This window comes from Phialemonium atrogriseum (genome assembly GCF_030411735.1).
Source record: "Phialemonium atrogriseum strain 8032-3 unplaced genomic scaffold QBC33scaffold_25, whole genome shotgun sequence".
In the NCBI taxonomy this organism is placed as follows: Eukaryota; Fungi; Ascomycota; class Sordariomycetes; order Cephalothecales; family Cephalothecaceae; genus Phialemonium; species Phialemonium atrogriseum.
This window is the reverse complement of record NW_026848162.1, coordinates 370,449-385,706: the sequence shown is the minus strand read 5'-3', so window position 1 is coordinate 385,706 and position 15,258 is coordinate 370,449. Positions and strand designations below refer to the sequence as shown.

Below are 15,258 nucleotides of genomic sequence, written 5' to 3'. Positions count from 1 at the left end.
CATTCCATATAAGCAGCCTTCACAGTAAACTATTCCCCATACCCTCTGCTCGACAGGGCTTGACATGACCGACCGAGACTGGCTTATACTGTGAAGGGTCCAACCTCACCCTCTATCTGCCCAGCTAGGTCCTTGTGCTTCTTGGCCGTGTGTGTGTGTGTTGTGTTTTTCTACCATGTCCGTGGGAGCTGCAGCTAAGAGCGCCCTGCATACGCTGCTGCATGTGTACTGACGGGTCCAAAGTTAACCATGCCACTAGCCCATCTATCCGAGAGCGTGGCTGTTATAAGGGGGTACCCGACTTTTGACAATCAAGAATTCCAGAAAACGAGCTCATGTGACACGAACGACTACCCTGGCATGACTAGTAAGTACTCTTGGCCGACCCTCAGGATGACAATGCCGCCGCGAGGCGACTCGAAAGACAAAACCTTTCCCACCCGCACCTCATATTCACATGCTGTGTCCACCCCTGCCCATCCTCCATTAGCCCAATAATTACTAAAAAGGCCGGGGTATGAGCTTCCATTTGCTTCTAAACTTCGGAACCTGGTTGGGGTTCCTGATGGTGTCCACTTTTTCAGGTACCTTGGTTCTTATCAATGCATAATTCCGTTCATGAACAGCAAATATAAAAGTTTGTTATGGTTACCTTCAACATGGCAATGGCTCACCAGGGGGAACAAGTCGCTTACCCGCCTTATTTTTCTTTCCATCTTTGCGCTGATAACATCATGGTCTGACGGGCAAACTGTTTCGACGAATGCACATCAGACAACTGGGGGCCAACACAGTACCGTCGTGGGAAGAGGTGTATGGTCACTACGCTGCCGGAGAAGCCAATTAAATGAAGTATTCTGAGGCGGCGATATACGCAGGAGAAGAGAGTCAGAGCTCTGACGTCGAAAAAGAAAAAAAAAGAAGAAGAAACCATCAGTTTCTCTGACCGGCTGAGAAAGCCGCCATGGCTAAAACCCCCGATCCCGTCTTGCCCTTGCGATCTGTGGTGGCAACCACATATTTTGAGAATAATGGATAGATGAAATGGATCTTATCCGGTTGCCTTAGCCACGCTATCCAATACTTCTAGCCAACCGACTTCGGCAAATGTGGTGAGCCTCGCACACGCTCTAATATGGCCAGGCGGCGATACACCCAATCAAAACGGATGCTTTGTTTTGCCATCAATCAAGCCCACGGATAATACCCCGCCCAAGCTTAATCAAACCTACAATACACACATAATTGGCTGCGAGATGTAGGTCGATATTGACACGGAATACAACAAATTATCCCCACGGGGCCCATGACTCGGCAGCATTTTGGCACGACGGCAGTTGGGTGGGAAATGGCGCGCCGAGAAGCCAAGCCCCCTTAACTTGTTTCTGTGTGTAATCCGTATGTCTTGCTGTTCTTATAATACGATATAGACCGCCAGGACATCCCCAACCCGCTCCCCCTTCTACCCCGGTTGGCATCCATCTCATTCAAGCGACACACCAAGATCTCTCGCAATGCATTGGACATCTCTGCTCGCCCTCGCGGCGCTCGCCGAAGCGGCACCACAGATCGGCGGCGGCGATGATGCCGTTCGCAAGCTGTTCAACCGTCAAGGCGGCACGACCATGCTGCGCTTCGGCTGCACCCAGGTCGTTATCGACCGACTCGATCCCCTGGTCAACCCCGGCATGATGCCCTCGCCACACGTCCACCAGATCGTGGGAGGAAACGCCTTCAATGCCTCGATGACGACGGGCGACGTTTCGAATGGCGCTACTTGCACCACCTGCGAGTTCTCCGAGGATTTCTCCAACTACTGGACGGCGAACATGTACTTCAGGGCCAAGAACGGCACCTACAAGCGTGTTCCCCAGGGCGGCGCTGCGTATGTTTGACCCGGCTTTCCAATTTTCTGCTCTTCTGGGTCCTTGAAAGGAACTTTTAATTAGATGTAATTACCCTTACTGACTTTCCTCACAGACTCCAGTTCAACGACCAGTTCAGCACCAAAATTGATGGCGGTGTCCTTGTATACTACGTCTCGGCTCAGCCCGGTCAGATTACAGCTTTCAAGCCCGTAAGTCCAATTAGTGGGGGAGTAGTGGCGGCGTATTGTAATGAGACTGACCGCAACCACCAGGGTTTCCGCATGCTTGTCGGCGACCCCACCCAACGGTCGAGGACTGGCACCACACTGAAGAGGCAGAACTGCTACCGGTGCTACACCGGCCCCAACTTCGGAGGCGATACCTCGGCACCGTGCCAGGATAACAAGTCGGTTCCCTAACTCACTGCTATTTGCCTTGCTGGCTCACTAACCATAAAATAGGATCGACTCTGAGGGCCTGCCGACCAGGGCATGCCCAGGCGGTATCCGTTCCAACATTCATTTCCCTACGTAAGCGCTTCTTGCTGCTCAAGTCCTTTTTTCTTTGGCTGTACAATAGTACTAATGTGCCATCTCAGCTGCTGGGACGGAAAGAATCTTGACAGCCCCAACCACCAGGACCACGTCGCCTATCCCACTACAGGTCCCGCCAACTTCCTCAGCCTGGGAGGCAGCTGCCCGGCGACCCATCCCGTAAGGATTCCGCAGTTGATGTACGAGGTTGTGTGGGACACCACCAAGTTCAACGACATCGCCGACTTCTCGCAGGGCAGCCCATTCTACCTGAGCACCGGTGATAACACCGGATATGGCCAGCATGGCGACTACGTTTTCGGGTGGAAGGGAAACGCTCTCCAGTCGGCTATGGATACCTCCGGCTGCTTCGGTGCCAAGTGCGCGAACTTGAAGACACAAACCATCGATCAGGCCAAGGCCTGTGGCGTGAAGGCCGTTATCCAAGAAGACCACGACGGATGTAAGTTGCCTCGTTCTCATTCTCGGATATGCAATGAACATGTTCTGACAAGTTGATAGGGCTCACCCAGCTCCCTGGTGAGGGCGCCATGGCCAACATGTAAGCTGGGAAGGCGAGAGAGACAACGGGGAGCGACAAATAGAGCGGACGTCAGGACGTTGATCTGGTAATATTTGTTTGGGGACACACTCGTTGATTAGATTGGCGAATTCAACACGGCGAAGTCCAGCCGCTTTGGAACCAGTGATTTTCTAGAAGGATTATGCTACTGGAGGCTCTGGGATCTCCGCCGTTCCGTTCTTGTTTTGACATTTGGGCAAGGATAATTCCGGGGAATGAACCCAGCCCTGTGGGCATGAGCGTTTTGTGTATCTATCTTTCTCCCATCGCGGAAGGAGGTCTCGAGAAGCCGGGGGTCTCCCCTGGTCGATCACCTCCCTCTCGCATTGTATTTTGAGCTTATACCACTATTCCTGACCGTAGGTGTGCATCCCCCTGAGTGGTAGCATCCCTGATCACTCCCTTTCGAGCATATCGCCCCCAAATCGAAAGATAGTTTCGTACCAAAATATGCAGCCACACCAAGTATTAACGAGACGGCTGTGCTTTCCGAATGCCAACATGCCCGTGTGTCCTTGTGAACAGCAGGAACTCGTCGGCCCAATCAGGTGAGCGACAGAGCTGAGTAGTCGTTGCTCAGCATGCCCCTTCACTCCCACCGGAGCGAGCTCAGAAGCTGATTGTCTGGGACTAATGCACGTTTGGAAGCATCCAGGCACGGGAAAGCTGGGAGGGAAATTGATTACCGGAGCGCAAACCCTGGCGCTCGTCATTGGCAACCAATAGACCTCCCCATATCACACGGGTATGTGAATTAGAAGCCGGGATAACCAATCTATTAAGCTTGGCCTGTCGAGCCTTACTCTGCCTTCCAAAATAAGGTCATGCAGCGGTCCCATGGGCGTCAACCCGAATACTTCCTACGCGCCGGTCGTGTAGGCCATGGGCCTGGCAGTGGCTCATGTACTCACTGGAGGTGCGTCGTCGTCATCGTCGTCGTGCAAACCACATCCCAGTATACAGAGGCGAACCTTTTCGGTTCTACATATTCTTTCAAACTAGCTGGATGTAGGGGAAGTGGGTCACGTCTTCCAGTATTAAGGTGGATTGGAGGAAGTGTGTTCCGGGGCCGTGGACGGGATGGTGGAGAGGAAACATCATGGGCATCAGGTTCAAAGCGCGGTCCAAGAGAAAGCCGGGGGCGAGGTTAGCCCATTGGGGAAGGTGACTGGGCCATTAATATATGGCCAAGTCACGGTGCAAGTTTTTTCCTTGGGATAAATAAATACTTATGGATGTTATGCAGCAAGGTGGTGCACCCAGCTTGCCCTTAACAGGCTGTCCACTGAAAAAGTGTTTTTCCTACCATCTCCCCTTCACTTTGGTACGCATACTGACGGTAAACATTTGTGAGACTGGAACATAGCTTGGTGCTGGAACCTTCCATAATTAACACTACCAGTTGGCCGAGGCCTGGCGGCGGTTGGGCCACATTCTCCTCGCCTCTGACCCCATTCTCGTGCCTCTCCCTTCCTCATTCTTGTGTTCCGGCCTTAGGACGCGTGCCAAGCACTCATCTATTGTTAAATACAGCACTGCTTTGAGGATCTGCTGTTGCTTTAGCCGGAGCAGTGGCTGGGCTCGGCGGGTGAGTGCCACCCTGGCATAATCTACAGATTCAATCGTCAGAAGTGATTACTTTCCAGAAGATACTTTTCCTGACACGTGTCGCGATTCGCAGCCGTGATCATGGATTGATGTCATTTAACGGACTGCTAGATCGGTAATGGAGAAGAAAACAAAAGCTCCCCAGCAGTATCTCAAAACCCCGGTGAACAATGAGCGATGCCATCCAAACACCGTCCAAAACTAGAGACGATCCATGCCATGATCTATCCCATATTGAGCCAGTCTCAGAGCCACTCCACATCCGCCTCAGTCCCCAAGAACCTCCCGACCTTCTCGGCAATGTCCCCAAGCATCTCTTCCATAGGCACGACGTACGCCAGCTGGTAGGGCACGCCGAGTTGCCCGCCCGTCGCAAAGAGCACACCGACGGCCACGCCGTACTTATCCACCACCACCGACCCGGAATCCCCTATTCCCAGGCGAAAGCCCGGCGCGTGTCCTCGGAGGTGATGACGACCCACGCCTCGGTCTCGACGACGGTGCCGTGCTCGCCGATGCCGTACGTGACCGCCGTCGCGGCCCGGAGCTCGTGCAGGGCCCCGCGCGTGGTGCCGCTAGTACGGCCGACCTTGTGGACATTGACTGGGCGGGTGTCGTCGAGGTTCTCGACAAGGGCTGCCGTGGGGTGGAAGGTGGGCTCGCCGTTAACACGGGCGCTGGTGATGGTGTCGGGAGTCTGGAAATTTGGTCCGGGCAAACTCGGGGAAGGCCTGATTATCCCCTGGTCAGTCCCTGCAAGTGGCTGGTCGAAGAACCGAAACCGGAGTGTCGATGGAGCAGGCTTACATTGTTCAACATTTCTGGGTGGACGAAGCGGCTCGGATTGAGCTTAATCAAGCTCCAGTCCAGAATATAGCCATTCTCGGTCATTTCGTCAAAGCCGGAAGACATGAGGACTGTTCCGAGCTGTCGGTTGGAGCTGGCGGCTGCCTGCTGGCGGCTGCCTGAAGCAGTGCTGTTTGGGCGTCCACCTTTGCCTTCCACATAGCTAGCATGTTCTCCTGCTGATTGGTAAAGCCACAGTCACCCTGAAGCGCCATCTGCTTCTTCATTTCCAGATGGGTTCGCATCTCGACAGCTTCGCGGCGTTCGTTCTCGAGCCATTTCCTCCATCTTCCTTGGTCGGCGGGGGACGAGCTCTCGATACCGATAGGACTGTCTGTAGGGATGATGGCAGCACGGGGTGCATCTGTATCCAAAGGTGGGTAAGTAACTTGAGATGACTGTAGGAGAGAGAACTGATAGTTTCTGACGCGTTGACTTGATGGCATGTGAGGGCGTAAACCTGATCGTTGATGCGAAGATATCCGCCCAATGTTCCAGAAGACGTGGTGCCGGTGATTCCGATGCTACGACCAAGGGCAGGGTCGAGGTCGAAATCGTGTTCGAATTCATTGTTGGGATACCAGATTTGCCGTTCTACATGGTCTCCCCAAGCAGCGCCAGGGGTGGTGGCAGACTAGGCGACTTCGACGGCAATGTCCTCCAAGCCACGCCTAAATGGCCGTTGAATTAGCACAGAATAACCAAAACTGAGTAACGAGGTGCTAGAGACGCACTTGAGGAGGATTTCATGGCAGCGTGTAGCTGCGCCCTGAGCAAGTCGAGCATCGACCACGGCGTCCGTGCGGACAATGACCATGAGCGTCACCGGCCGATTAGAAGAACAGTCCACGTTGGACCAACCAACGCGGAAGACGCCGACAAGGTGCCAGAGCCGGTCAAGGCGCTTTCTTACCTCGGCCATCAGCTCCTCCAAGCATCCATCGGAACCTTCCTACTGTTGCGCGATGGGGTGCTTTCCGAGCGTGGCAAAGACCTTGAAGTCGGGCATGTTCTCAATTGATCGTCCCAGTCGGGATCCCGGGAGGCGGCGTCCGGGTGAGGAGGGTCAAGTCGAAGCCGGGGTAGTACGGGACATCGTTTCCGGCCATGTTGGTGTCTTTACCAGTGATGTGCTTGGACTCCGTCACCCCCTGGATCTCAAGGTTGAGTTTTTCGGTCCCGTCTTTAGTCTGGACCTTAAAGAATTCCGCAGCAAAATTGATGAGTTACAGAGGGTTTGGTCGAGTGCGTGTGCAAACGAACGAAATTAAATATCCCGACGTTACGTATCATTGTGAAGTGGCTGGGGGAAGTGAATGCAGCCTCGGCAGCTTCAGCAGTAAGTGAATAACATGAGCAGGCTACTCCTGGGGCAGGAGACCTGTGCGGGACACGCGGAGCCCAAAGACTTCGCTGAGACTATTCGGAAGGGCTACAGCGGGTAGCTAAGGAGGTTTTCGGGAGCGACGAAGAAGATTGGATGAATTTGACTCGAGCTGACCCAAACGAAGTTAATGCCTAGCATGGGGATTAACGTAAATCTAGCGAAAGATCTATTAACTAATAATTAAGTTCGCCAGTCATCTGGCGCTCGTTTCGATATACAACTCTCCCTCGCTCACTATTAACCGAACATAGAAATCGAATATCAAGTGTGAAAACCCCCCTTCCCGTGCGTCTGCTCAAGTCATCGCTGCGTAACTTTGGTGGGTATAATATTCTGCGTAGCAGCAGCGCAATCATGCAGCGCCGTTTTGTGTGTCGTCGTCGACGCAGCAGCGATTCCGCCGCCCCATATTACGCCATGCTCCATTCTGGAGGTTTATCCAGGTCCATTGCCCCATGTCTATCCAACGATCTCACTGCCGATAAACGGAGTTGTCAATCGAAAAATATCCAGATGGACTAGGAAAGCTCTATGCTTTCAGCACTTAAAGACAGTCAGTTGTAGCCCCTCATCATTCAGAAGAGGGGAGACTCACAAGCAAGGGCCTCCCACGTGCTGACTGTCCTTGTCTGAGGGTTTTGAGGTGCCTTTTCTGCGCCCTGCGACTTGGACGTGAGCTTCGCCTTCAGTTTTTCCTTCAAACCTCCCTTCAAGTCCACAGTGGATGTGAGGGAATCTAAGTGTCACGGAAGTTAGCCATGGAACACGGTGCCAAGGGAGTGGGCAACCCAGGCCAAGGGAGTGGGCAGCCCATGCCAAATAGGGGGCCTTACCGGAGGTGGAAACGCGAGGCTTCCCAACCAGAGTTGTTTGTGAGTCATTCATCGCCTGATAAGGGGCTGATGATAGGGACATGGGTGTGGATTGGGTGGACATGGTAGTGTAGTGGGCGAGGTCAGGGTGATTGGAGCTGATCGAGGTAAGGCGTGGGACGAAACACTTGAAAAGAAGGATTGATGTATTGGTGTATCAATAAGTCGGAGGGTCGAAGGATTGGTGGGGTCTTTCGTGAATGGGGAGCGTGTAGTGAATTAGTTGGTGATTGTGATGAAGATTGTGGTCGTCAACTTTGCAGGCGTGAGAGGACCTTAAGTATCTGGCCTGTGACTCCAATTTGACATAGAAAGCCAACTTGAGTCACCAATGTATTTGCAATATGTCAGCATGTCGTTGAGGACTGACGCATACCCCCCTTACAAATGCATGCAATCCGTAATATTCGGCGTAGATGACCCGACTCTTGGCTGCTGGCCGAGTGACTCTGACGAAATCTATTGGCTTTCCGAAGCGGACGTCGTCTATGTGGGGCTGAGTCGACATCGCACAGGGCGCACACTATTCCGTTCCTGGCTTGTCCTTCTCCACTTTCAAGCCGAGGCCGAAGCCGGAGCCGATAGCACCTGTAGACTGAATTTTCAAGCCGAGTCGAGTCTCGAATTCTCGGCTCCATTTCATTTCAAGCCGAAGGGAACTTCGGAATTACGACGGCGACGGTCCGCTAAGCCATCCTTGATCGATCCTGGGAACTTGATACGTGCGATTCTTGCAAAAAGCAGTCATGGAACAGACGGAGGAGCCGCCGCTTCTCCGACGCCTCAATGGACGAGCCCAAGCATGCGATCCTTGCCGAAACCGCAAGGTGGCCTGCGACCACGCGCAACCGATCTGTAATAGATGCCGGAAGAGGGGACAGGCAGCCGCATGCATCTACACAATCACCGACCAAAGGTCGATAAGGCCGAGGAAAGCGGCCCTGACGCCGAGCGGCTCGACATCGGCCGACTCCATCCACGCTGCAAGCCCCGACGGGCAGTCGTCATCGACGACTCCAGCGGCGTCTGGATCCGGATATCTGGGGTTCACCAGCTATTCCGCCGTGTTCGAGGAGACCCGGAACAGCCTGTCCCTCCTCCACGGATCTGACGTCGGGCTGCCCCAGCTCCAAGCCGGCGACTTTGGCGCTCCGGTTGGTGGTGGTGGTGGTGGTGACCACCCGGAACGCCTGTCCCCCACTATTCGCGACATGTGTCTCATCGTTCTGCGCAATCTTCCCGAACCCTACGGGGGGGAGGCTTCCTTCCGAAGCGCTCCCCTCCACAGCCAGGCCTGGGTCCGCCTTGCAGCCACGCGTGTCCTCCGGTCGCTCGGTGGCGTACATCGGGCCAACCAGGGGGGAAGCCGGGGCGATTCCGAATTGGAGGCAATGGCGCAGGCGATCTGCAGAAACACGTCCCGGCCATTCCTCGACCACCGCGACCCCGACGAATGGATGGGCCAATTCACCGGACCAAATCTGCGGTGGGAGTCACTCGGCCTTCTCTTCACCTTCTGGGAGCCGATTACCGATAGGGTGCCTGGCTATCCATGCGCGCCCCCCAGGAGGGCTATTGTCGAGGGCTGGTCGCGGGCGGCTCGGGAATGTCTGGCACACTGCGTTGACCTGGCCCGCCGTTTTTCTGGAGGGAATGATCTCCTGGTCTATCTTTGCTTGAAGCAGACGACGATGGACTCGGTGCTTCTCGGGGATGCTAGTAGGTCTTGACAATATTTTTCTTCCTAGCACAGTGATAGGGGACTCTCTTCTCTACAGCTATGCAGCCGCAGCTTTCAAGGTTACACTCTGCTAATATCAGCCAATAATCAGGTCTCTCCTGTTGGACCCGCCATGGAGAAACACTAAGCCTGCTGACCTTCCTCGGGCGGCATGCCGAGCAAGGCAACCCCTCGTACACTCCCTCGTTCTTTTCCGAGAACAGGCGGCGGCTCTTCGCATACGCCTTCGTGCTCGACAAGGTTATGGTGTCCTTCACCGGCCGGCCACCCCTCATCAGCCACCGCTACGCCTCGACTCCGCTCCCCCTCGACCTCCGAGACGAAGACCTGCTCTCCGACGGTCCGACGCTCGTGCAGGCGGTTGCTTCTCTGGATGACAAGGGGTGGAACACCAGCGGCGGTGTATATTCCTCTACGCTCATCCGTGCGCGGGCCATGCTCGCCTTCGTCCGGGATGAGCTCATTGAGATTGCCCTGAGCACAGGGAAGGGCACCACCCTGGAGGCACTGCTGTGCGTATTTTCTACCCATTTCCCCAACGACTAGACTGCTGGACTGCGCTGACTGGTTTGATGTACTACTTGATTAGAGACATCAATGCCCGAGGAAAGGCGATCTTCTCAGAGTTCCCCCAAGGTTTGGTCTACCGTCCCGAGAACCTCTGCGACCCGAGCGTGGACATTGAAACCATGTATGCCAGGTTGCTGGTCCAGCTTGAGCATCTCCAGAATGTCTTCTTCGCGGAGCGGCTGATGCTCCGATATGGTCAGGTAGACGAAGGCGAACTGCTGCTGACCAGCTTCGAGATGGTCAGCCTGACGCTGATCTTCTGGACGCACAAAGACCGACTGGCGGGAGTCCGCGGCGATTTCGAGTGGCTTGTAAGACCGAATATCTGACATATACTTCCCCCCGATCATTGCTCTTGGAGATCCACTGACATGTCGACAAAAGTTGATGGCCTTTGCCGCGCCAGGAGGTGGCATCCTCTGCTCGGAGCTTCTCAGGCCGACCTTCTACGGCACGCACCCGAAGAATCCGAAATTGAGCCGATCCACCATCGTCCAGCAGCTGAGTCTCCTTGTCGGCTTCCTCGACTGGGTTGGTCCGTCCGCGCCGAACGGGGCCCTGTGCGTTAATTGCAAGTCCATCATCCAGCATGTCCTGGACCACAATCTCAACGCCACGACGCAGAGCGGCGGTGCCCTCGGGGCGCTGGACTGGGATGTTTCGGCGCAGTTGGACTTCAACTTTGAACTCTTGGACACGTTCGATTGGCTAAGGCCGGATATGCCTTGAGCTAAAAACCTATCAATCGAGGAAATTAATGCTAAAAAGGATCAACTGTAGGCCAGTTATCGTATCTGGGACGTTCAGCAAGATCCACCCCCCGTTCATCGCAGTGAGCCATACACATCTCGCTACCTCCGACTGGTGGGGCCGAGGCAGACCCGGGAATGAGTCCTGGGTTTGACCAATCGGATGCAGCCCGACATCCATGTTAGGCAGGATTTACAGAGAGCCGAGTTCTTGAACATTTGTTTGGGTGATGAGAGGTATAAACTGGATCTCACAGTTGGTGGGTGCTCATTGGTATGCTATGCAAGTATACTAGAGACTGACATAATATCGTTGTTGCAGTGCCGTGCCCAGTCTGATCGACACGATTGAGATGGGTTGTATGTAACTACTGTACATACAAACACTACCTCAGTTGAAGACATTCTTCCATACCCAGAGGCTTGTGGTGTTTGTGTAGTGCTTGAACCCTTCGATTCCCCATTCTATACCGATGCCGCTCTCCTTGTGGCCTCCGAAGGGGACGTTGGGCGCGACATCGAAGTGCGAGTTCACCCACACGCTGCCCGCGCTCAATTGCCTCGCCATCCTCTCGGCGCGGCCCAAGTCGGCACTCCACACGGAAGCCCCAAGGCCGGTTTTGAGGGCGTTGGCACGGTCGATGACGTCATCCTCAGACGACCACTTCAAGAGTGGCACGATGGGCCCAAATGGCTCCTCGGTGACGATGCGCGAGTCCTCGGGCGGGTTGTCGATGATGGCCGGCTCGATGAAGTACCCCTTGGACGTCTCCCGGACCTTGCCCTCCAGCGCCGTCTTCCACCCGCACTTCTCGATCTGGGAATACATGTCCTTGACAAGCTCAAACCTGGGGTGCACGCAGTCAGACGTCCGTCCGTCAGCCCGCTCTCGGGGGAGCACTCGGAGTTAAGTAGGAGGAGAGGACTTACTGCATGCTGTTCTGGACAGGGCCGACCACAACATCAGGCTCGAAACCACCGCCGGTCTTGACGTGGTTCTTTGTGAACTCGACCATGGCGTCCCGGAACTGGTCGTAGATCTTCTCGTGGACGTAGATCCGCTTGGTAAGCATGCAGATCTGTCCCGAGTTCAGGAACGACAGCGTGGCAATCTTTGGCAGGCACTTCTCGATCACGACATCGTCACACACGATGGCAGCGTCGTTGCCGCCAAGCTCGAGCACGTATCGCTTCAGGGTCTTGGAGCAGCTCGCTGCCACCCGCTTGCCCGTGGGGATGGATCCGGTAAAGGTGATCATGTCGATGTCAGGGTGCTCAGTCATCCACGGGCCGAGATCGTCATTCCCGCTCAGAACCTGGAAGACGCCCGGGGGGAAGACGGACATGCCCAGCTCGCCAAGCTTCAGATCACAGTATGGAGTGTAGGGCGAAGGTTTCATGATGAGGGTATTGCCCGTCATCAGCGCAGGGCCGAGCTTGCCCATGCCCAGGAGGATGGGCCAGTTCCAGGGGACAATGGCGCCGCAGACTCCCAGTGGGGGGAAGGTTTGGTAAATGGTCCGCTCATCCGTGTCCTCGATTATTTCCTGCTCGATCTTCATGGTTGCAAACTGCCGCAGCCAGGTGATGGTCATTTCAACCTCAGTATGGGACAGACTCAGGGGCTTACCCTGCTCCATAGTCTGCAGCTTCTCCAGCTCTTCGCGGTTCTCCTCTATCCGATCAGCAAAGGCCAGCATGAGCTTGGCTCGCTCCTCATGGGTGGTCTTGGACCATGTCTTGAAGGCCTCGCGGGCATGCCTGACAGCGACATCAAGATCCTCCTTCCTCGAAACAGGAACCTCGTAGAGGGACTCGCCGGTGGCAGGGTCAATCGAATGCCGCGTTGTTGGGGTCGGCACAAACTGGTTATTGATGATATTGCCAGGGTAGCTCTGCCGTTTGTCCTTGTTAATAACCGGCAGACAGATACGGCAACCAAGGGTCCAGTCTTCTGCTTACCTTGATATCGAGTTGGGACGCCATGTCTTCTAGAAGGATCGTTTGCAATAGAACTCTGTAATAAGTGGTGTGGTTTCACGGCCGCGGCTGTACGACTCGAGACGCACCTTGCGTGCCTTTTGAGGCCCCTCTCCGAGCCCCTCTCCGAGCGGGGGACGTTACCCATCGGCTCCCCATTCGGCATATTCCGGCCCCCAGTTTCTCAGTGTGTCAGCCCAATCATGCCTCGCCCAAGACCCACTGGAAGGGAACGCCAAGCTCCTTAAGCAGCCAGATTTGCCGATCCGTTCGACGACGTCAGTGTAGCACTAGCCTGACTGACCTATCAACTGTCCGATGATAGGATTTACACGTCAATGTCTTTTTACGTGCAGTCGACGTGCTCTAGGCCAGCTTAGTAATTATTCCTTTAGCGCTGCCTATCTACAGTGGAAAACTTCGACAGCGCGTATTGAAACTCATTCGCGACACCATCTACCGTTGCAAGTTGGCAGCCTTGATAAGAGAAAACTACATTAGCTAGAGCCTCATCATTACACAGCATCTGCACTGATTGGAGATCGCCCTTGACCGAGCCTCTATGGTCAAGCATCTACAGTCTTCGCCCGGTCCGCTTCAATCATCGGCACAGGCAATCCAGTGTCCTCATCCGTCACTCTGTTTTGAGTCTCGGGCAAGACACGATCCTTGAGTGCGAAGCACAACAGAAAGTTCAGCCCCGCAATTGCAATGGCAGTCGCTAGAATCTGACGCGTGTTCTTCTCCCACGCGAGGATAGCTCCCGTGCGAACGGGGCTGCCGAGCGGGTAGTCGGGGTCCAGGGCTAGATAGCCCTGTTCGTAGATGGCCTGTATGGCAGCGTCATCCGCCGTGCTGGCCAAGAACTCGCGCAGGGCTGGCAGCAGTTGTTGCTGGATCGCGCCGGCAATGGCGCTGCCGGCGGCATCGGCGACACCGCCGGCCATGAGGAATATGCCCGTGACCATGGCGACGTCGGCGTGGGGCACGCTGATCTGGGCCGCCACGAGGAGGTTGGCCGTCATGACTGCGCCGCCCAGTCCCTGGAGGATCTGCGGGATGATGATCTGGGCCGTAGAACTCTCGGGGCCACGGTAGCGGTACATCAGGCCCAGGGCCATCAGGCGAGTTGCGCCGCCGAACACGGTCAGCCACTTGTAGCGGCGCGTGGCGGTGGCGACGAGGCCGCCGGCAATGCCAAAGATGACCACGGCGAGACTGCCGGCGTACAGGTAGTACGTGGCGTGTTGCACGCTATAGTCGAAGGTTATCCTGACCCAGTTGTAAGAAGGCGTGAAGGCCACCATCGTAGACAGGGCATCGGCCATGGAGATGGAAGTTGCAATGATAACATCAATGCCGGAGTCGACGTGGCGCAGGCGCCGCAGGTTGACGGCGGGATACGAGACCCAACTCTCGACGAAGGGGAAGGCGACCAGGGCGACGCCGCCAAGAACAAACATGGCAATAATATAGCCAGTGCCATAACCCCGTGGCGCTTGATCAGCAATTGTCAGAGGTAGCAGGAGAAGTCCAAAGCCAATGAGCAGCAGGAACAGGCCAGGTAAGTCGAGGGAAGAGACGACGATGCGCAGCCTGGCTAGGGTGAGCTTGGGAGTCTCTTCGGAGCGCGAGACACGGCGGGCTATGCTGAACAGGTAGAAGGCCAGTGGAGTCGCAGTGACCGGCACCAGAATGGCAAACATTCCGATACCCCACCTCCATTGGTCCGGGACCAAGGCTCCGGTAATCTTGGAACCTATGCCGAAGTTGATGATGAAGGGCATGAGCGTCAGGTTTGTGACGGTGCAGCGCCAGTGGGCAGGAATCAGGTCAGCAATAATGATGTTGGTGGAGAAGTTGATCCCCGTGTTGCCGAAGGAGAAGAAGATCATCCCCGCTGAGAGAGTGCCGATGTTTTGAGCTGTCGCGAGCACTATCGTGCCGAGCGCATATGACCCGATGGATCCTGCGAGGATCATGGGCCGCCCAAAGACGTCGGCGATCTTCGCAAATGCGGCATTGGCCACGCCGTAAATGATGGCCTGAACGGTAGAGATTGTCGTGTACTGGATGTTGCCGTTGAAGAGAGAGGCCGCCGTGTTGAGGTAGACGGACAAGGTGAAGCTGCTCAGACCCTGAACGTAGATGACCAATGCGTAGCTAATATTGCGGAATTGGGTCAAGCGAGTCAGTTGCCGTATTAACCAGGGGAAAGACGTGTTCGTACAAAATCCAGAGGAGCCACTTCTGTGTGGTGGTTGGCTGGCTAACGCTGATTTCGAGCGAGGGAATAGCATCCGGGGTGATGGGATCCAAAGTGGTTTTGTTGTCCTCCCCAGACGCCATGGTTGCGGGTAGTTTCTGGTACGGATAGGATTGCTAGACTTGTACCCTAGAATCTCAAGGGCATTTCGAGGAAGGGAAAAAGGAAGAAGAAAAAAACAGTGTATGGTTACGAGGTCGTTTGAGACTTGCAGCCAGCAACGGGCAAAGGGTATATTTGTAAATGTTTACGGAC

At 55.1% G+C, this 15,258-nt stretch overlaps 6 protein-coding genes across 6 annotated transcripts; 2 read left to right on the top strand and 4 right to left on the bottom strand.

Moving 5' to 3' along the window:
* Positions 1 to 1,514: 1,514 nt before the first annotated feature.
* On the top strand, positions 1,515 to 2,967 carry QBC33DRAFT_517936 (uncharacterized protein; the record flags this gene model as incomplete). Its single annotated transcript, XM_060426215.1, has 6 exons — positions 1,515 to 1,885; positions 1,981 to 2,077; positions 2,141 to 2,274; positions 2,330 to 2,398; positions 2,467 to 2,864; positions 2,924 to 2,967. 6 exons carry the CDS (start codon positions 1,515 to 1,517, stop codon positions 2,965 to 2,967), a joined length of 1,113 nt encoding a protein of 370 aa, XP_060280536.1.
* Positions 2,968 to 5,022: 2,055 nt separating this feature from the next.
* Positions 5,023 to 6,008, bottom strand: QBC33DRAFT_562064 (uncharacterized protein; the record flags this gene model as incomplete). Its single annotated transcript, XM_060430177.1, has 4 exons — positions 5,023 to 5,334; positions 5,400 to 5,557; positions 5,641 to 5,802; positions 5,867 to 6,008. The coding sequence occupies 4 exons, from the start codon at positions 6,006 to 6,008 to the stop codon at positions 5,023 to 5,025; spliced, it is 774 nt and encodes a 257-aa protein (XP_060280535.1).
* On the bottom strand, positions 5,817 to 6,447 carry QBC33DRAFT_572703 (uncharacterized protein; the record flags this gene model as incomplete). Its single annotated transcript, XM_060430665.1, has 3 exons — positions 5,817 to 6,109; positions 6,173 to 6,346; positions 6,395 to 6,447. 3 exons carry the CDS (start codon positions 6,445 to 6,447, stop codon positions 6,073 to 6,075), a joined length of 264 nt encoding a protein of 87 aa, XP_060280534.1. The 3' UTR covers positions 5,817 to 6,072.
* A 1,898-nt stretch (positions 6,448 to 8,345) lies between these two features.
* Positions 8,346 to 11,077, top strand: QBC33DRAFT_547765 (uncharacterized protein). The gene is made up of 4 exons (XM_060428776.1): positions 8,346 to 9,416; positions 9,530 to 9,950; positions 10,028 to 10,319; positions 10,393 to 11,077. The coding sequence occupies exons 1-4, from the start codon at positions 8,444 to 8,446 to the stop codon at positions 10,735 to 10,737; spliced, it is 2,031 nt and encodes a 676-aa protein (XP_060280533.1). The 5' UTR covers positions 8,346 to 8,443; the 3' UTR covers positions 10,738 to 11,077.
* QBC33DRAFT_547762 (aldehyde dehydrogenase-like protein) lies at positions 10,981 to 12,914 on the bottom strand. The gene is made up of 3 exons (XM_060428775.1): positions 12,720 to 12,914; positions 11,688 to 12,652; positions 10,981 to 11,605 (listed from the first exon to the last, which is right to left on the bottom strand). The coding sequence occupies exons 1-3, from the start codon at positions 12,741 to 12,743 to the stop codon at positions 11,149 to 11,151; spliced, it is 1,446 nt and encodes a 481-aa protein (XP_060280532.1). The 5' UTR covers positions 12,744 to 12,914; the 3' UTR covers positions 10,981 to 11,148.
* A 277-nt stretch (positions 12,915 to 13,191) lies between these two features.
* Positions 13,192 to 15,086, bottom strand: QBC33DRAFT_595683 (major facilitator superfamily domain-containing protein; the record flags this gene model as incomplete). Its single annotated transcript, XM_060431843.1, has 2 exons — positions 13,192 to 14,900; positions 14,968 to 15,086. The coding sequence occupies 2 exons, from the start codon at positions 15,084 to 15,086 to the stop codon at positions 13,304 to 13,306; spliced, it is 1,716 nt and encodes a 571-aa protein (XP_060280531.1). The 3' UTR covers positions 13,192 to 13,303.
* Between the last annotated feature and the right edge of the window lie 172 nt (positions 15,087 to 15,258).